This window comes from Melospiza melodia, chromosome 3, assembly GCF_035770615.1.
Source record: "Melospiza melodia melodia isolate bMelMel2 chromosome 3, bMelMel2.pri, whole genome shotgun sequence".
NCBI lineage: Eukaryota > Metazoa > Chordata > Aves > Passeriformes > Passerellidae > Melospiza > Melospiza melodia.
The window spans coordinates 52,062,691-52,083,514 of NC_086196.1; the positions used below are offsets into that span (position 1 = coordinate 52,062,691).

The 20,824-nt window shown below is 39.7% G+C and overlaps 1 protein-coding gene across 2 annotated transcripts in view; it reads left to right on the plus strand.

Annotated features, from left to right (window-relative positions):
- The window catches only part of RPS6KA2 (ribosomal protein S6 kinase A2), a 275,176-nt gene that overhangs the window by 174,268 nt on the left and 80,084 nt on the right, over positions 1–20,824 (plus strand). For both annotated transcript variants that reach the window (XM_063151755.1, XM_063151756.1), the window contains 2 exons: positions 7,309–7,425; positions 11,266–11,347. In XM_063151755.1, coding sequence (XP_063007825.1) covers positions 7,309–7,425; positions 11,266–11,347 — 199 coding nt within the window. The remainder of the gene's footprint in view (positions 1–7,308; positions 7,426–11,265; positions 11,348–20,824) is intronic.

The window sequence follows — 20,824 nt, forward strand, 5'->3', positions numbered from 1 at the left end:
TGCAGTCGTGTATATTGGCCCCTGCCATTGCATGTAGCCCTGTTCGGGTTCCTGTTCATAACCCTGTTCAATGGGGACATAGAATCATCATAAAGAAACAAGAATACTTATCCTTCTAAAGAGGCATGTTTTCTGCCATGCATTGGCTCCAGACACACTGGGACTTAGTTCCTTGATGAAAGAGCAGCAGTTCTGATGAAAGAGCAGCAGTTCTTCTTTTGCCTGTTCACCAGCAGAAACAATCAACAATGGACCTTATAGCTCTTTGGAGTTGTAGAGGCTAATGGCACACGTGGAAAGCCATGCCAAGAGGGATGTTGGTGAAAACCTTCCTGCTCTTATTTACTGTAGAAAGAACAATATTGCTGAGTTCTTTGTCCTTTAATGGTGTGACTCATTTTGAGACTGTTTTTGGTAAAGTTCACAGATGTATTTGAGTATTTGTAGAGAGCTGCCGTATGAGTAAGGCTGGCCAACTGTTTGTTTTTTTGGGGTTGATTTTTTTTGGTGACCAGATGGTTCTGCTTTTGTCTTTTTAACCCCTTGCTTTAACATTTTGTTAGGCACTCTTTCTACTCACCACTCCTCATAAACTATCACAGTTTGTGTAAGAAATACCATAAAAATTAGAGTTACTCTGGCTAGTGATTCATGTCCAGGGCTGAAAGTTAGATCAAGAGTTGGGGTCTCCCTGCCTCCCCTACTCACTCAGTGCATATCTGCACTTGGAATAGGCCACAAGTTACATGAGTTCTCCTCGTGTAACTTTTTAGTCATAGTGTTCTATGTATTTGTCCTAGTCAGGGACTGGGTCTGTGAGGACACTGCAGTCATCAGATAAAGAGCACCAGGAGCACCAGACTTCAAAATACTTCAGTCTGAGCTAAAGAAGTCCATATACTGGATACATTGCAGATAATTTTTCTGTCTATTACTGCAGTATGGGAATGCCATTTTTTTTCTATTAATTCTCATGATGCTCCCACAGGATAGCAAAAAGCAACTATCCCTATTTTTCGAGTTAGGGAGGAAGTAGAAAAAATGCCTAATTTACTGAGCTGCAAAATACCGATCAGTGGACTATTTCCAACACCTGAAAGTATTTTTTAATTTTCTAGATGTTTCAAGTGTATAAGTTCTTTTGAAAAATCTTCCATTTCAATAGAAGTTTCATGGCATTTATCAGCAAATATCTCTTTCATGAAGACATTACAAATCTGGCCACAATACTTCTCTATTTAAGTGTGTTTCAAAATCAAATTATAAATGTGAATTCATCTCATGCGACTGCAGAAGCCCCCAGCTCAGCAAACTATCTTCAGCTTCCTTCATAGTCATCAGACAGAAATGTGCACTTTTAGGATGTAATTTCTTTTAAGGATCTGATCTCTTTTAATCATGAATTCCCAGCTTCCCTCTATTGACTGCAAAGTAAACCTAGTTCAAAATGTTGTTTCATTCTATAAATGCTTGCATTTATTTAGCTGAATTCAGCCTCAAGTGATTCATCAAAGACACACAGGATGCCTTGTAGCACAAAAGATTTTACCCAAATCTCCTGGATTCTCAAGCCTCCACCTCATGGACTTTACTGATATATCCAGGAGATTTTATTCACTGCCTTTGCTCTCTGTGAGTCATCTCTTTCCGTTTAGCTGGTTGGACTTCAGCTGAACCCCAGCTGTATACAGTCCTGTCTTTGGGAGAAGAAACTAAAAATGTAAGATAAAAAATTGGAGCTGGAGAGAAGTGCTAAAGCGTTTTAAAGAGAGCTTAGTAGTTACCCCCTCTAGAAAAAGGTCTGCTGAATTTAACGACTGATTTCCACAGAAATTGCTCATTTTCCCCAGTAATGACATACTTGTTGGCATTTCAAATTGAAGATAACACATTCTGTTCACCTTTGTGAAAGATTTAGGAAAGAAATCCCAATCTCTCTTAATATTTTAATGTGTTATTTAACTCCATATTACCTTTTGAGAAGATAGGTAAGTTTATGCTGGAAAGCCAAATACAGACCTGGCAAAATGACCATCGAATTCACTGTGAGTTCCACATTCTTCTTTAAGGGTTCAGTAAGTCCAATTCATTGTTGTTAAAGCAAATGTTTATTTGTCAGTAGAGAACAAAGCAACCAGGCCCATTTATGGCATTATTGCTGTTTGCATCTTTCCAGATGACAGTAGAGACCAGAATTTGGATTATAACCCATTTAAAATAGACAATTTATTTTTCAATTTTTACTCCAGCTGCTGGACACTTGCTTGGGAAGAGGCTAATGAAAATGCTCCTATACTTTCCTCTTTAATGTAGATACTTGTCCTCAAAGAACTGAATGCAGGCCAGCAATTCATTTCCTGCCCTAGGCAGCATTTGAATAGCCTGTTATGCCTGTGACACAAATTACTCTCCTATGGGCTGAGCTAGATTGGAAACTGTGAAACAGAGGTAGAAACCTGGCCTCATCTTTATCAAACACATCCTGTCCTAACTATTCCCTTATCACAGTTTTAAAACATGCTTTCTTAATGAATCATATTGTTTTGAAATGTTGTGTTCCCCCTGATACTTGGTAGTTAAATAATTGTGATTTGGGTTTATGGTAGGTGGTAACCTGCCAGATTGGAAGATTGGCAGCAAAATAAAGTCTGTGTCCTGAGCATGTGCTGTAGACGAATGATGACTGCCTTGAAGAGTAAAATGTCTTCTGAGTTACCATAATTTCTTATGTCCTCCTGCCACATTTTTGTTGATTTCTTCATTGACCTCAGATCCTAAAGCACACAAGGCTAAAGACTGTAAAACTTGCACATCAAACGTGCACATATTTTTGTTGGAAAATGAAGCTTACCCTTTACAGCCATGCCTGTACACCAGTCTTGGTCCTCTGCAACTGAGGAGATCACCGAGCAAGGAATAAAACTGGGAATCCTTTCTTGTTGATTTTTCAAAACAATAATCATATAAAATTAGTACCATGGCTTTTTTGCGTATGATATGGTAGCATACATTTTTCTGTTGGTAAAAGTAGCTGATTCTTGGACTTCTGATATTTCAGGAAGTTTTGGTGAGGAAAGTTTTTCTGTGTATGGGTGAAATATATCTGGCAGTTAAGGTAGTCCCTCTGTTTGGTGACCTTAGCTCTGCTTGTTCAGAAACGAGTTGTGGAGTAGCCAGACAAGACTCCAAAAGCATTTTGGAAACCTGTGCATTTTCTAGGGGTATTTTTTCCATAATGTTTGCTGAGAGGCTGTGGAACAGGCAAGACAGTAAATTGAAGAGTTGCTCTCCAGGAAGGCCTGCCATTTTGAGTGACTTTTTGTACTCCACTGCCAAATTCAAACCCCTACACTTCTTGATCGTGCCTCTGACATGACAATGGATTGGGAAGTATCATTGTAGTTAGAAGAGTTTTCTGTGATTGCTGTCAAACAGCCACTGAGCATTAGTGCCTCTCTTTCTTCAAGGTTGCATGAAGAAGTCTTGGAGCTGAGACCAACGCTATAGGGACCTGTTTCCCTCCAGAAGCACCAAAAGCAGATGTGTCTGTGCTATCCACAGTCACAGGGCAAGAAGAGAGACTCTCTTCTCCTGTGTCCCAAAGGAAAAGAGATCAAAGTTGTCTTTCTGTTTTAATAGTGAGTTATTTTATTTCCAGACCTTCTGCCAGCTTTAGGGGAAGCCTTTAAGTGAGTAATGCAGTGTAGAACCAGACCCAGAATTAGGTCTTTCTTGTATTAACATAGAGAAGCACTCTCTATTTCTCTTTTATCTTTCCAATTTATTGCCCTCCCTTCTCTAGTCTGTCCTGCCTGACCATGTGCTTTCTTCAAGCCACCAAGAACACCCATCTCACTTTTGTCACAGGATGATGTTTTTTGTGCGAAGATAAATATTTAGAGAAGTTTACAAAAGATTGAGCTTCATCAAGTCAAGCATTCCTGCTAATGCAGCATGGGACAAGTCAGCAGGGAGCAGGAGCCTGGGCTGGTGTGCACAGCTGTTGCAAGACCAGACTGTGGAACATTCCCTTTTGATTCCCCCGACTTCACTGATCAAAACCAGTTTTGAGGCTGGATGGTTGTTTTTTCCCAGAGTGAAATCTTTTCCATCAAAACAGCTTCTTCAGTGTGCAGACTTTGTCTGTATTGTGATTCTCTTGTCTCAGTTTTATGGTTGGTATGCAAATTTCTGATGCAGATATGGTGCACTTGCTGCAATAGTGAGAAATAAATCCAGAGAAGTATTAGAGAAGTTTCTAGCATGCAACCCAGACCAAAATAGTTGGGAGACCTGCCCAAATATAATTGTGCTTTGACAGTTTGGCTTTCACTCTGATCATCAATACCTGAGAAAAATTATGCCAGATTCCATATTAGCATAATACAGGAAGACTTCAAATGAGAAAATTCCATGTAAGTAAGAATGCAAATAAAGATTATAAGACTGCTTGGTTCATGCTGAGTAATAATTAATTTATAAATTAATTTATAAATTAATTATTAATTTAATAATTAATAAGTCTATAGAAATACATTCAAGGCAAATGGGTGCATTTGTGCAAACACGCCAGCATGTATTTCCTTTAAGGATCTGTGTCTGTCTTCACTCTCAAGCACTGCCAGTTTGGCTTTCTGCTCCACGGGGAAGTGGATTTGCCATACCAGCTAAAATATTATCTACCTCTTGGACAGCTCACAAGTGACACCACTGTGGTGTTGATGGGTGAAAAACCAGCTGTCTGGCATGCCTTTTCTTCAGTGCTGCCTTGCTGCCCCTTTCTAGCAAGGCAACCACAGGAAATCCACAGGAAATCCTACCTTCCTAGAAAAATATCCTGCTTCCTCCTAAGGGCGCGTGGAACAGCCAGCTCAACTGGACTGTGGGCAAATTAGAAGAGAATAATCTTTTGTAGGAAGTGGCTCAAGCTTCAGTGTTTGAAACACTGAAAACCACAGTGGACAGAAACCAGGTGGTTGGTCTGATGAAGTGTCAGCGATATTTTGGGCAGGACTGTTGAACTAGATGACCCCTAGAAGCCTCTTCCAACCAATGTTTTTATATTTTGATAATCACAAAAAAATCATCACAAAATCTAGCATTTTTCTTCTGTCTTTAAAATCTGTGCTTCTCTGATAAACATTGCTAGGCCTTGTATTTGGTTCCAATTTTTGTAAATACTCTTTTTTTTTTTGCCCTGAGCTTTTAATTAAAGATGCATATAATTAAAGTACTGTTTTATTGCATATTATAAATTTATTTATGCTGTTCTACAGGAGTGCAAGAAATTTTTAGGCATTGTCCCAGCAAGCTGATTTTTCATCATTGTAATGCTTTCAATATATTCCTGTAACTGAACATGTTTCATGAACCTAAAGAGGTTATATTAAATTTAGTAATAGAATGAGAAATGTGCTTGGGGTTGTAGGTCTTTGATGAGTAGTATGAATGAGTGAATTGAAACTCACTCATCATTTAAATTGCAAATGTAGTTGAAAGTGACTTCATGGTTCACACTGGAGTACAGAATAATTGAAAAATATTATATATTTAATATCAGAAAGTTATGCTATCTCACACAGCAATTAAAGTAAAAAAAATGCACAGAGGGATCTTGGCAGTTCTGTACTTGGAAATCCTTTAAATCTGTCTGTGAAAACTGTTCATTGGTTTCACGCATTTCCTTTCAGGCAAACCTTTAACTATAGGAATTAGGATCAGAAAAAGGAGTTGCTCTGAGATGATGATTATTTTCCATGATTGTGGTAGCATGAATGAACTACAGGAAGCTTTCCAAACCAAGGAGAGGATATAGTCCACTGTTCCAAAGTATGTAAGAGGCAGGGTAGGGAAGAGGAGGGTTGAAACTACAATACAGAAAGCAATCTGGGTAATGCAAACCATGTATCTAACAAATGACAGCTAGTAGAAAGTGATAGCAATTTTTCTGGAGAAAAAATTATTCTTATTTGGCACAGAATGTGTTTTGGCCAAATGTTTTGGGGGTTTTATGCATTTTTATTTTCAAGATATTATTGCTATTTTTCTCAACATTACTTTTTAAGAGTGGGAAATAAATGTTATATTTTTAAGTCTTATAAGGATTTTTAGGGGGAAAAAGAAAAATTGCAGGAAAAGTCCACATAAAAATGTTTGTGAGATTGCAAATTTTTTTGCTGGATGGAGAAATATTCAAGCTTAATCCTAAATGAGTAAGTCCCTTCAAACTGGGAGATGATAAAAAAAAAGGTTTCTACTGAAAATCTATATTTTTGTTGTGGAGAAGTTAGAACAGGTAGTTTGGGGAAAACAAACAAACAAACCAAAAAGCTCAAATGTAGGTGTACAAAACACTACAGAAATATAAAGGTGTGTAAGTATTATCTTTCCTTATCTTTGTGTCCTTGAGGAGCAGGTTCTTTCTTCCAGGTTTCTTTTCAGCTCAGTGACTTTCTGGGTTGCTGCAAACTCTTTGCAGTCCCTCTGGGTCTCATGTGACCCAGCTGCTCTGTTTTTAGAGGAACATGCCAAAATAACGTGGAACAAAAGCCTGAAACTAATGCCATATGTCACAGCTTGCAGGATGAAAGTCCTCGTTCTACTGATGTCTTTGAGGAATGTGCAGCTATTGACAGAGGAAAGATTTTCACAAAATTACCTGGACAGACCCAAAGCATAAAAAACTAATTCTTGCAAGCAACAAAGTGTGTGTCAGTCTTCTCCCACCACCTCTTCATTTTACATCTAATCGTTAATTTGTTTTCTGTTTAAATGGTTACCAGCAGTAACTTTCCAATTTCTGAGGTAATTAGGAAAGGGCTCTTTTAGCAATGTACAATGTCTTTCCTTGTTGCCTGCTCATTAGAAGAATTACTGCTTAAGACTAAGGAAGCTTTTTAAGATTGACTTAAATGATGATTTGAGGGAAAGCTGAGAAAGTATGTAGAGAGAAGCGTGATGGAGCCTCTCCCATGCAGATTTGAGTACATGCCGCTCTGCTATCAAGGTCTCTGATGGGCACACCAAGCTCTGCAGTGTATTTTTGGCTTCAGCTTGTGTAATCTGTCCTTATCTAGTCATATCTTGAGGCTTAATAAACAGAATTGCCAGGTCTGGATGTCCTGACAATTACTCTCCCCAGCTGGTAAAAGGCACGAGGACTATTTAGACCAGCATTTGTTTCTATTTTCAAAATTTGCTACATGACTGTAGCATTACAGAAGACAAGATTTTAATAAACAATATGTTTCCTTAAGATAATGGCTCTGATTTGGGGGTTTTGGTTTTTTGTTTATTTTTCCTTTGCAGGAAGAAGGTATTGTGAAGGAAATAGACATCAGTCATCATGTCAAGGAAGGTTTTGAAAAAGCAGATCCTTCTCAGTTTGAGCTGCTGAAAGTATTAGGACAAGGCTCATACGGAAAGGTAATTCTAATTGTCATCTAATCACCCAAGGCAGCACTGAAAATGTTGTGTCCTTTCTCTGAGTTCATTTACATTGCTGACATTGTCCATATATAAATTATATTGTAAAGGCAGATAAGGAAAGCCCTTCTCTCTTCATTTTAGTCATGCTTCAGTCTTTTAGCTGGGTTTCTGCAAATGAACCAGTTTAGAAAACAGCAGCTATGGCTCTGGACCTGGACCAATGAGCACGATGATTGTTAGTCAAGCATCACTGTTTACACACAGTGATAAACTATATTTATGGATTATCTATCCACCAGGGAGGTGAGTGTGCCACTGCTGCTTGGTTGGAGGGTGTAAATAGGAACATTCAAAGACTTAAATGTTAGCTGCACAGTTCCCACTGAGGGCACCCTCAAGGACATTTCCAAGTCCCAGATTTCTGTTTAGTTCACACTCAGAGGCTTTGTAAACTCCTGGAGATAAAGCCCAGTGCAGAATACAGTAATCATAGCAAGAGCATGGGGGAAAACCCTGCCTGTATGGGGTAACCGCAAGCTAATTTGTGGAGAAGTAACATTTGCCACATATCTTAATAATAAGGATTTTCTTAATTCCAAAGAAAGTTCTTCAGCAGGACATGTTGGTTGAAATGAGAACCAGAAGGAAAGATGGTGAGAAAGGAGGAAAAGTCAATTCAGCCTTAAAGTCTTTCTAATGTCGTTAAATAAGGCATTGAAACCTTTGGAAGAGTGAACCTAGCTGAAGCTAGGCATCAAAGTCCTTATATTATTCTGTAGAGTTTTAAGGACATATTTTCTAATCAGAACCTTTATTTTTATTCCTAAAGGAAGCTATATTAAGAGTGTTTATCAACTTCCTGGTTATTCTAGAATTAAATTGATAATTAAACCTATTAGAAGTTCCCTGAGATGAGAGATATATAGAAAGTTAACATTCAATACCAAGTCTTGAACTCAATAATTTCTTCAGAGCACAGTATATTTAAGTTTTAAATATTAAATGAATACAAAAAAGCAAACCGATCAAAATTAGGTTTACTATGGGACTCAGTGTAAGAAAGTAAAGAACAACAGAAAGAAACATCTTTGATAAAAGTAACAGAGTCAGAATAGTTGATTTTCATACATAGGCAGTAAAGATTTTAGGAATGGTTTGCTGGTTATCTTAGATTTTATTGATGTATTTTCAGTACTGCTCAAGTTGGCCTTCTAGCCTTAGGCATTTTATAAGCAAAATGCCTGGTCTGTGCAACCACTTCCCAAAAGGAAATCTGATTTCTTCAGTGGGAGTGTGGACAATGTACCTGTCTGGAGCTGCATGTAATTACAAATCACTTTCCATACCTTATGTGAGAAACATGGTAAACTCCCTGGAGCAGCAAAGACGTGGGGAAGAGAGGTTTACTCTGTGTTTCTTATGCAGTCCCCAACCACCTACATTTTCATCACCTTGGTATTTGAGCTAATGGTTCAAATCTGTGTCTCTGAGGATGCAAACCATTAAGTTTTCAAATTATTCACTCAAGAACTAAATTAGAGAAGATGTCTTGGTGTCAGAGGGAGTGCCCCCAGCACTCTGGAGACGCAGAGCACTTGCTTAGCTTTTTATCAGGCTTTGGGTGATGCACCAATTGCACAGCAAAGGGACTTCTGCTAGTTCAAGTTAACCTTACAAACATATCAAACTAGAAAATTGAAAGTCGTGCTCAGCCACATGCACATGCTATTCTGGCAAACTCGTATAGTTCTGCTAATATAATCTGTCAGTTTAGCACTTCAGGGTTACTTGGTGGTTTCAAGAACAATGGGTAGCATTACATTTAAGAATAATCAGAAAGGTGACATCATTTTACAATGCAACACATTTTCATTTGTTCTGTTCCTTTCTGGTTTGGTGGTTATTTTGATGTCCTCTGAAATAGAACACAGTGTTCGTGACTCATCTCTTTTGGAGGGAATGCAGGCAAGTGCCCTGTCCCATGCTACAGTGAACAGCTGACTAGTGACTGGTAATGGAAATTGATAATTTTGCTTATTACAGCAATGTGGATATTACAAGCTTTGCAAGATCATAGGGCAGACAAGATATTTCTACAACTGCAGCCTAATATTTCTGCAGATGCACTATGCTGTGCTGTTTTATGTGCAGTGCTACTGAAAACCATTATCTTAAGGGTTTGGATTTTTGGTTTTTTGGGGTAAAGAGCCCATATTTTTTTTTTTTTTTTAAATAATAATACAGCTGAAAATCTAGTGTCTGGAAAAGCTTGCTTTTGACTTCCTCCTCCTTTTCAATGTAATACAAAAATTAAATCTTTTACTTGACCTGGACAGAAAAACATCCCAACTTTCCTCTGTAAACTTCTGAATGAATTGACTTCCTGTTAGTGCTGGAGCAGCTGAGCTTAATTTATCGTTAATAACAACAAAAACCACTTCAGAAAGTCTTATGTGTGCCCGTTGCATCCAGATTAAAACCCTATCAGATCATGTCATACAAGTGTTGCAGCTCTGGTGCTGTCAGATGTGGGAGTCCTGATGAAGCTGTTCAGAGATTCAGAGAGAAATGAGAATTTACCTTCGAATTTACCTTCTTTTTTTTTTGTTTTTGTTTGTTTTTTCCTTCCCATCTCACAGGTCTTTACTCAAATGGGTTTGAGAAAATCTAATTTGTTTACAGATTGAAGTCTTTTTGGAGGAAGAGTCTTTCAGTGTGCAAAACTTGTGCTAGAAACATACTCCTTCCGTATTTTTTGGCTTTTTATATTTTAGATGGAGACAGTTAACAAGGCCTCATGGTTCCTGGATAGGCAATTAATAAAATAATTGGAATTTTTAATCCAAATAGACACTTATTAGTTAGATCATTTCACCTGGCCTCTGTCAATTTGTATATTAATGAGTATATGGGATTGTATGTATGTGGGACTATATTTTCATTTCTACATTTGGCTTTACTTCAGCTTCTGTCCAGAAACACAAGTGCTGAAATTAAAAAAATAAGAGACACTGTTGCCTGACTTCTGAAGATCTGAGAATTTCTAAGGTCACACTTCTGACCTCAGCAGACAGAGTGTGTCCTGAGAAGCAGCTAAAAGAGTTGTTTATTTTATTTCCAATTGATTTATTTTCCAGTCATTAAAAAGTCTTGTAATGACCAAACTGAACCATTGATCCTGTTGTTCACTACCCCTCCAATGCTCAGATGCACTGAGGGGCAGATAAGAAATATTTGCATGGAGCACAATAAAAAGAGTACAAGTTTAACTACAAATTTTACTTTATTTTAATTAAAATTTCACACTGTCAGAATACAAAGCATAGGAGACTGTAACAGGAAAAACTGTCTTTTTTTGTAATAGCAACAGATTTTCAGCTGTATGAACTTCATTCTTCAGCTGCATCTTAGGCAAGTTATTCATGACTTATGGCATGAATGGCACCAAATTGATTCCTTTCTTAAATTTAATTGATGGCAATAATTTTAAGACACTGCACATTCCTAGACACAAATGAGACTTTTTTTTCATGTAAAGCTGGTCAGAATATGAAGAGATATGTACTCACTGATTCTAACTTTTCACCCATCTTTAACTGAATATATGAGGTCAATTAATAACATTGAAAATGGTTTTTTTGTGAAGTGGTAAAGGCTTAAAAACTGAAAATTTCCAAAGCTAGCTCAAACAATTGCAGGTGAAATAGATATGAAGTGCTTTCAGCTAGTAATTTTCATTAGATTTCCTGAACCATAGTATCTGTTCTCCTGTTGAATGCAGTGAGTCTTGTAAGCAGAAATCCAGTACTCACCTATACAAAACATCTGCTTTTACAGGTATTTCTAGTCAGGAAGATAAAAGGTTCTGATGCAGGCCAGCTTTATGCCATGAAGGTACTTAAGAAGGCAACTCTAAAAGGTAAGGATTGTGACAGTGGCTGCCGTCTCTATTTCTATGCTGCATAGTAATTTATTTTTCTTGCTATTTTCTACATTGTTACTGCCTTGCAGTATATGAATGCATAAATGTGTCTGCCATCCTCCAAAATTCTGCCTCACTCTAGGTGAATATTCTAAAAAGAACTTAAAAATATGCTACCTATACAATGTGAGAGGAGGAAAACAGGTTTGCAGCTTCCCAGCTGCATGCTTGCTTTATTTTCTAGGTGTTATTTTTAGGACTTCTATTTGGTATATATTCAGTTGTATTTAAGTGTCACTATCTTTCTGTTGCTGAAGTAAATGAGAATATTGCTAAAGTAAAACCTGGCTCCTACTGGGCAGAATGGCCTACCCAGCTGGTGCTTCTCTCTGTGTGCCTGAAAAACCATGGGAACATGTTCCCAAGTGTGAGGAGGCATTCTGAGACCATTTAGATCATGCTGTTTCCTAGCTCATGGTCTGTAGGAGGCCAGGGCCAAATGATTCATGTTTAAAGCTGGTTCTTCTCCTCTGGGGCCACTGCCTGCTACAGACAAAAAATGAAATTGGTAGTCAAGCCCAGGACTGAAAAGCAAAGAGGGTAAGTTCAGTCTCAGCTGAAGTCCTTAATGATTGCTCCTGCACAGACTAAGGAGGTTGCAGTCATCTTTGTTTCCCTGACTTAGCACTGTTCTGATCTTTCCCTCAAAGGCCTGACACTTCTTGCAGGTAAAGAGGAGAGCATTCATTTTGTCTGGAGCAGATATTTTGCTTTGTCTTGGAGAGTGTGGTTTTGTGCAATGCAGTGTAGTGACTAAATTCCTGTCCTAATGCAAAGAATAATCATTAAGTGACCAGATAGTTCTGATCACTTAAAAATACAGATTTCTATAGCATGCCTTGCTTTGGGGAACCAAAATATGAATAAAGCCACCAGTTAAGCAAGCTAGAGCTGCTGCAGGTGGTGTCAGGCAGAGCCAGCCCCTCTTCTGGGTACTGGTTTAGATGGGGAATGGGCACACCAGCCCTTTAGACAGTCCTTTCCCCTCAGAAAGCCTTTTCAGGAAAACATGAGTTTGAAGCAATGCTGGCGTGCTTATCTTGTTTGGGATCCAGAGGGGAATGTTTATTCCAGCAGAACGACCCAGGGTAAATAAACAAACAGTGCTGGACACAAGTACATGCAAAGGAATAGGTCAGGCCTGTGCACATCACGTGTATGGCAGAGTGATTCTCAGGCTTCTCAACCAGGAACAGCACCCTGAAGTGCCCAAACCCAGCTGAACTCAGCTGTCAGAGTCTTCCCCACTGGGGAATGTCATCTTCTGATGGTGTCTGAGCAAGGTCTGTGTAACCCCTCAGGCACCAGGATGTACCTGAAACTTGCTCCTGTTTCTTTTGATGATACAGCTTTTTTACCAAAAGGGAAAACTGTGTATTCCCTCTTTTTCTGTATAACTCTAAGGAGTATTTAGCAGGAAGAGCTTTGGCACAGGGGATGGATTTTTTTTTTGCATCCCCATACACTTTATTGTTACTTAATATTTGATGGCGAAATATGTAAAAACACTAGATTCCACTGTAAAAGAAAAGACCTTTATTGTGGCAGTATTTCAGGAAATGTCAAAATTTAGGTTTTAAAGTACCCAATGTGTTCCATCAAGTTTCTCTTCTGTCGAGAACAAGAACCTCTTTGCGGTTCTGTGGTTCTTTATAGCACAGAAAGGCTATTCGTTGTCTTCTCAAATATGGATCACAAGATCCAAAAATTGAGGCTACTTTGTGATTTTGGTGGATTGCATTTCTCTCCCATTCAGACTACTTACCCCTCTGACTGCTAGCTCTGGATTTCCCATTAATCTCAAGATAAAACCAGCACAGGGGTAGGAACTAATTTGCCTGCACCAGTTTCTACAAATAAGTTGAAACTGACAGCTAGTTAACTCAAAGTGCAAAAATAAAGACAGAACCCCATTGGCAACAGGGTGAGTGAGACGAGCAACAATGAGGATTGCTGTCAGTAAGCTTCCATGTAAACTTTTGGCACAGAGATAATATTTCTGACAGCTTAATTTCATCTTTTAAGTGAGAGTGCTGTGTTATTGCTGACTACCTACACTCAGACTGGAAGTCACTCCAATTGGAAGTATTTATTACCCTGTCTAGCAGTGGGAGCAAAGCTACAGCTATGTTAGCACTGCATTCAGCATTCACTGACACAACGCACACTACCAGGCAAATTTCTGAATGATTTTGCTTCCTGACCTGCAGCCTGCACAAGTACCACACAGAGCAGGAAATTCAGAGCTCTCCATGCCCAATTCCACTGGCAATGGCCAGACAGCCCTAAATGTAACAACAATTATTTTCTATAGTGAAATAAATTTGCAAAGCAGGTAAATGGAGAATTCAGAAAGAAAATAAAAGAGGATGGGATACCAAAGTTGATTTTTTTTCCTGGATTAGTCTGCAGAAATAAAACCTGGATAAGTAAGAGACCTTCAGGAGTGATGGTACTTGCTCTGAGGAACAACCCTAGTAGGTCCTGTTGGGGGATTTCCTGCCCTGGGCGCCTTTCTGTGGCTGGTAATGTTTAGGAAGAAGCAGAAGTACAAAATGGTGCTTTCTCCAGTGAGCCTGTTGCCTCCTGCCCCTTTCCAGGGTACCTGCCCCTTGTTAGCATGAGCCCAACTTCAGCAACAGCAAAAGTAAGTATAAAAGGGCACAGCAAGCAGCAGCAGAATTCTTCAAGCATTTACAGTTCAAAAATGGCTTTTTATACGAAAGAGACTTTGTAGATCAATCACATGTGTAGATTTGAGCTTGAAAAAGATCTGCTAATCAGCAGGACCACTCCTGCTGTGAAGGGAAAATTAGGCTCCAGAATATTACAGTTTAGATTGTGAAAGTTTGCAGAGGCATGTGCTGTACAGACGAATATTTGTGAAAATAAAATTATTCTTAAATTAATGAAGGTTTATTTTAAAATTAGGATATATCTGAATAAGCACCTGGAACAGCATGGATCCTTGAAAGAAAAAAAGCCACTGTTACTTTTTGTTCTAAATGAGAGCATCACACATAAATTTCTTTCCTTTCTGCCTCATTTCCATTTTCAGGAGCTTATGGGTATCTGATTTTAAAGCAGAAAGCTTTCTGAAGAAACTAGATGAACATTTCATTCTAATTATTACCTTTAGGAAAACCTTGTTCAAAATGTTTTAGGATGTTATGTGTGTTAGGTGCCAGATATGGAATACATCAGATTTAAGGTTGCATCTATGTGTAACTGTAACTTGTCTCTCTGTCAAATAGTGTGTATTACAGTACATTACTTTAATAGCTTCCTTTGCAAGTATAAGCCCTTTTGGGACATCCAGGTGCTCAAGGATATTTAGGCATTTAAAAAACTTCCAGGAGTGAGACTTTTGCCCTTCATGTCATTAAACAGTACTCTTAAAATGCCGTATTAAAATGCTGCTTTCAACATTCTACTTTTTCATTAAAATCAGAGTTTTAGATAAAAAGTTGACAGAAAATAAAGTTGATCTATATGTTTCAGTGCTTATAGAGATCTATCAGTGAGTCTCTACTGCCCATCCTGATAACATTGTAAATCTGAGGGAACCAGAAATCAACCAGGGTGTGTTTATTCTGTGTATGTGTGTCTGGTATTCACCAGCAAAGCTGGAACAGAGGGACAGGGCAAGCTGACTGTTCTGATTCATTCAGTATTTGTCTCGAGGTATCTCAGGCTCCATCAGCTTTACTGAATGTGCTTCAGAATTCCATGATGAAGAGTTGTTTAGATTGGTTACGGTGCAAGCCTCATTAAACACCCATGAAATGCCCATAAATCCCCAGCAGGTTGCTCTGCTGGAATGTAAGGGAGCTTGAAAATCAAAGACGCGTTCCTGCAGCAGACATGCAATCTAAGAGAAAGGGGCGTGAAGCCATGATTCACTGACATAATGCTCATGAACTTCATAAATATTGCAGTGATGATGTAGGGAGGGTTATGTGATGGATCGTGAGGATGCACTTTGCACCTGCCCATCTGGTTGGCGGTGGTGTGTGTAAGTCTTGGCACTGGAAGCTGTTTGACCCTCAGAATGCAATCTACCTTTTTGTGATTATAGGGTTTAGAAATGATAATCTCTTTTGTAAAAACCTCTAAAGTGCTTTGCAGCTTATGATCCCCTGAGTTTAAGCCAGCAGGCTTAGGGGATTGCTGGTGTGTGGTGGTTACAGGTGCAGCGAGCTGTGAGAGCAGCTTTGGTGGCTCTCAGAGAGCTTGGCTGTTCTTGGGGATGGAGAATCGAAAATATCACTTGCACCCAAAATCCAACAACTAACTTAGATGTTACCAGGGAAAGTGGGATTTCTGTCTGAACCACTGGTAAAATTGTAGTGCTGGTTTCCCTGGCTGGATGCCAACCAAAGTGGCTTCTTCAGTTTTTCTCTGGATGTGACTTAGTTTCCCTGTAATAAATGTGGTTATCAGATACAGAATCTAGTGGTTTCCCTCTGGTTTGAAAGGAATAAAATGTCAACAAAATGAGAAACTGTAGACAATTTTACCCTATAAAGCAGGACTCAGAAAGAGTCTTCACCTCAGGTAAAACTTGCTCCATTGTGCTGAGGTTTTCAAGGTGTCTTTTTCTATTTTGTACAGTCCTTGTGTTTTGGTGAGAGGCCCTGGTATTTAACCAGGTTCATCATTTAAATTTTGGTTTGTTAAAGTATTCTGCTATATTTTTTATATCTTCTTGGACCTCTTATTACTCGCTTCTGAAAAATTCTTCAGGGAAGTCCTGTCCCCTGGGCAGTCCAGACCCCGCAGCAGAGATATCCTTGCCCTGAAGTTTGGAGGAAAGTTTATGTGCTCTGCATCCTTGAAGCTGCTGCTTATGCATGGCTTCTTTAGTCTGAGAATTGTAACCCTCCAAATGTCAGGGCTCTGAGCTCAGAAAAACATAAACATTGCTGGACCTGTAAGTGCCCTTAAAGATCCAGCTGAGACATAGACTCTTCCTCTCCACAAATAGCCATACACTGATTTTTCAGTCTTGGAAAGAAATAGCAACTTCTGTGTGCACAAGCACAAAAATATTTGATTTCTCTGTATATTTCCCAGTGGCTCTAAATTGTAAAGATCAGCCTAGTATGTATCTTTTTGTGTGGGCTAGGAGTCAAAAAGTGCTGTGGAACAGGCCAACGTTCCTCACAGTTTAGGAGTAAATTGGATTTAGTAGCTGCCATCTGAGGAAGCAGACCTTTCTTTCTTCTCTGGGAGTTTTGAAAATGAAACCAAGAAGTTCTTCAACAACCAGTGCTTAGGGCTCCCTTTTGGGCTGTGTTTTTACTGTGCCTTTGCAAATTTATTTGCAGACCACCTATTCCTTCCTCCCCTTAAAAGTCAGCTGGGCTAGGGCTTGCTTTCTGAAGGAAGAGAGGGCTGATTCTAATGGGCTGTGGAGAGTAACCTCTGTTTTTGTATTATAAGGAAAATGAACTGTGTTTGGGCAACTCATTGTGTGTCAGTAAATATTATAGGGAGTCCTAGCCTGAATATGCAGCAGACTGAACAGGTCAAAAACCACAGAAAGCATTGCTGAAAGTTTGTTTTCATAGCATTTGCTGAAGTGTTCATTGAGCTTGTAGCTTCTGGGTTAGATACTTAGTACTCTTTAATGACTCTGTACAGTGTTTGGATTCAGATTTGGATGAGAAGGGAAAACTTTTGCCTATAAATATAAACAGAACATGCATCACTTAAAGATTTTATTATCTGTTTAATTCAAACCATGTGGGAGTTTGCATTGTATGAAGTCCTGATTAAATTATAGTGTCTTCATAATGCCAAGTGCATTGTGAAGATCCTGTTAGGAGGCAAAAAAATTCCCACTGCTATTATGTTGAAGAAATTAACACTGGATGTTAAAAAAGCTCTCTATTTTGTAGCAAGGGGACATTTTGGCTCATTTGTTTTTATACAAAAACCTGTTGTTCCTTTTGGGGTTTTCTTAACTGCCAAAGAAAATTGAACTTTCTCCTTGTGAAAATATTGGCTCTTGAGTTCTGTATAGGATCCAGAGAGGGACAGCAAAGCTGGTGAAGGGTCTGAAGCACAAGACGTGGGAGAAGCTGCTGAGGGGGCTGGGAATGTTTAGCCTGGAGAAAAGGAGGTTCGGGGGTGAACTTATGACTCTCTACAACCACTTTAAAGGTAGTGAAAGGTTGGCCTCTTCTTCCTGGCAGCTGCTGATAGGATGAGAGGACATGGTCTTAATCTGCCCTTGGGGAGGTTTAGGTTGGACACTAGGAAGAATTTCTTCATAGGAAAATGCTGAATGTGGCACTGAATGCCATGGTCTAATTGACATAGGGGTCTTCAGTCTTAGGTTGGACTCTGTGATCCCAGAGGTCTTTTCCAACCTGGATGGTTCTGTGATTCTGTTAAAACTGCTGCTCACTTTGCTGAACAGCAGGTTCTTCCTGTTGTCCAAAGCAGGGCAGAATTATCAAGTCTTTGCCTAAATATTGGTAAAAAATTAAAGTAAAACTCTCTGTCTTTCTCCCTGTCAATCAAACAGACTGATTCAGATAGGGGCACACACTTCTGTGCTTCTGATTTCTGCTGTAGGTAAATGCAGCAATATTTCCCAGTCCTTTCCTGTCCAGACTTTTCTTCCAGTGTAACTCTGCTGTTACAATAATATCAAATTATAGCTCCATGCACAGTTGTGTGTCCCCTTGGAGTGCAGCTTCAGCCACTTGGTATGCTGCTGCCTGAAACAGCTTTGTTTTATTCTCCCCAAAGAGCACACAGGACAGGACTCAGATGCAAACGCCAGCTTTCTTCATGAGCAGTTCAGCAGCAGAAAGTGTGGTGTGGTGGGTGTCCTAGCATCCAACAGCATTGGTGCTTGGGTTTGAGCCTTTGAAGGAATTGTTCCAGTCATCTCCCTTTGCCATGCCGTGGTTTGCCAAGCACAGTGGTTTGGGAGCACACAGACAGAATTCCCTCCTGATGGAGCTCACTCAGGAGCCCACCCAGTGCCCTCCTGCCTCTCGTGCCCGTTCAAGTCACGGCCCCAAAGTGCCGCAGAAAAGGTGGGGCAACCTCAGGTCCCAGCACACTCTGTTATTTTCCCTAGATTGGAACCACAGTGCTTATTAGTGCACCCAGAGGTTTAAGCCAAAGTTTCAGACTTTGCTGTGAAGACATAGAATGCAGCCATGTTGTGTTTTTCACAAGGTATAGCACAGAGCTGTCTTAAATTTTTCCATCTTTTTGCTAGGCTAAGGTGCCCACGCCCTTGACTTCTAATCCTTGAGCAGTTCCATGGGCCTTAACAGTATCTCAGGGTTGCATTATTCAGGTTTTCCTGTGTAGAGAGGACAAAGGTCATTCAAATCTGAAGTCAGAGGAAGAAAGCACTGAAAAAACCTGCTGATTTCTTTGGCAGAAAATATATATTCTTTACCTGTGATCACACTATATAAGATTGTTCTAAATGTTTATTGAGTCACTCTTCTGTCAGTGAAATACAGAAAGAATGATATTTTTAAATAGAAGAACCTGCAGCAGCTCATGCTGGTTGCATCTGAATTTGCTCCCTGGCTATCCTGGACAGTAAAGGAATGGTAGCTGGTTTTTTGGGGTTTTTTCCAGGAATGAGTAGTTCATCATACTTATGGCTTTTCTGATGGTAGAAAGCAATTTTTCAAATCATCTTATAATTTTCAGTCAATTTGCCATCTACCTCTTTCAAGTTTGAATTGATCTGTGTACTTGCCATGGTGAATAAGCAGCAATGGAGATAACTTGAAACTGCAGCTCCTGTAGGTACCACTGTTAAAAGGTTTTCAGACCCAAACCCATTTTTCAAACTCTCTATCATAGACTTGATCAAGAGTTTCACTATGGCTTGTCTTCCATTGGATTATTCTTTTTATCATATTGATTGCATTATATATCTAATGGCAGATATTTGCAGTTACTCCCAAATTGGCTCTTGTTTTACAGAAAAGATCACAATTGATTTTTTTTTTTATTGTCGAGTAGCAGATTGCTGTTAATTGCTTTTGCTGTGGATTCAGGAATAGAGAGACTACACAGGCAGTTGCTCTGAAGCCACAAGTGAAATGTTTATCCTGTTTGAAAATGTGATGCAATCCCACTTTATCTATAGAAAAAAATCCTTTTACCAGGAAAGGAGTGGGAGGTGCAATGGCCTTTGTGAGCCCTCACACCCTTCATCAACACTAGCTGGAGAGCAGAGAGAGGAGAGAAACACACAGCTTAGTTTAATTGGAACAAATCTATGCAGACTGACATGAAGCTTCAGCTAAAATAATGAGGCTGTCACTGCTGTGTACAGTGTTCTGCCTGAGCCAAGAACCTGGGAATGAGGACTAGATGACCTTCAGGACAGTCACAGAGGCTCAGTGGTTCTCATTTGGAAGCAGGCCTCGTGTCCTTGCCTGGATCTGTGCCAGGTGACCCCACTGGTGTGGTGCTCTGGGAGGGAGCCCTGTGCCTCGCACGGCTACTGAGGCATCATCTGGAAGGCACCTGAAGAAGTCCATGGCCCACCCCTGACCTAGGGTTATGCTTTTGTGTCATTCCTCACAGATGTTTGCCTAACGCATTCTAAGACTGTCTCTAGCACTGTATTATTGCAAAATGCTTCCTCACACATCTGTCCAGTGTCTGCCTTGCCACAGCTGGAGCTGTTAATTCATCTCTTCTCTCTCAAGAACAGTTTCCTTTTTGCAGTTTTCTTCTGCATCTTGAAGTTTCCATCTTCTGTAGGCTGAGAATCTTTTATTTTCCTTTCTTAGTGTTCATTTTTCCTAGATCCTCATTTTAGAAGATTTAGTTATATGCTAGGTAAGTCAGGGGTGACATTATCTGCTCTAGCTGCATGTCCTACCTTTCAGGTCCTCTGTGAGTGCTTTGTTATTTCAGAGCAGAGATACTCCTACTCTACCACAAAGACTATTGAAAATTTAGGGGGTGTAATTAAACTGATAGAAATGTCTTGCTGCAAAGACAGCAGAGTGGTCAGATTGTTGAGATGTTTGTTCCTCTGAGGGGTCCTATTCAGAGAAAGTTCCTAGAAGAAGCGCTTGGGTGGATGGACTTATAAAATTGTGTGATTCTTGGGGTGTCCTGTGCAAGGCCAGGAGTTGGTCTTGTGCCCTGATGGGTCCCTCTGACTCTCAGCATATTCTGTGAGTCCATGGTGCTGTGAGGATTTCTGGAGGGTGGTTGCCTGCAGCTGACTCCTTCTTCCATGTGTTTAGTTTAAGAATGAAGCACATTATGAGTGGACAGGGTATTCCCAGGCCAGCTGGGCTTTACCAGTGACAACAAAACACTGGTCACTGTTTTACCTTCCCTGCTGCCCTTTTTCTTGTGCCTTTCTAGCTGGTGTTCTGTAAGCCAAATGGAAATCATATGAAA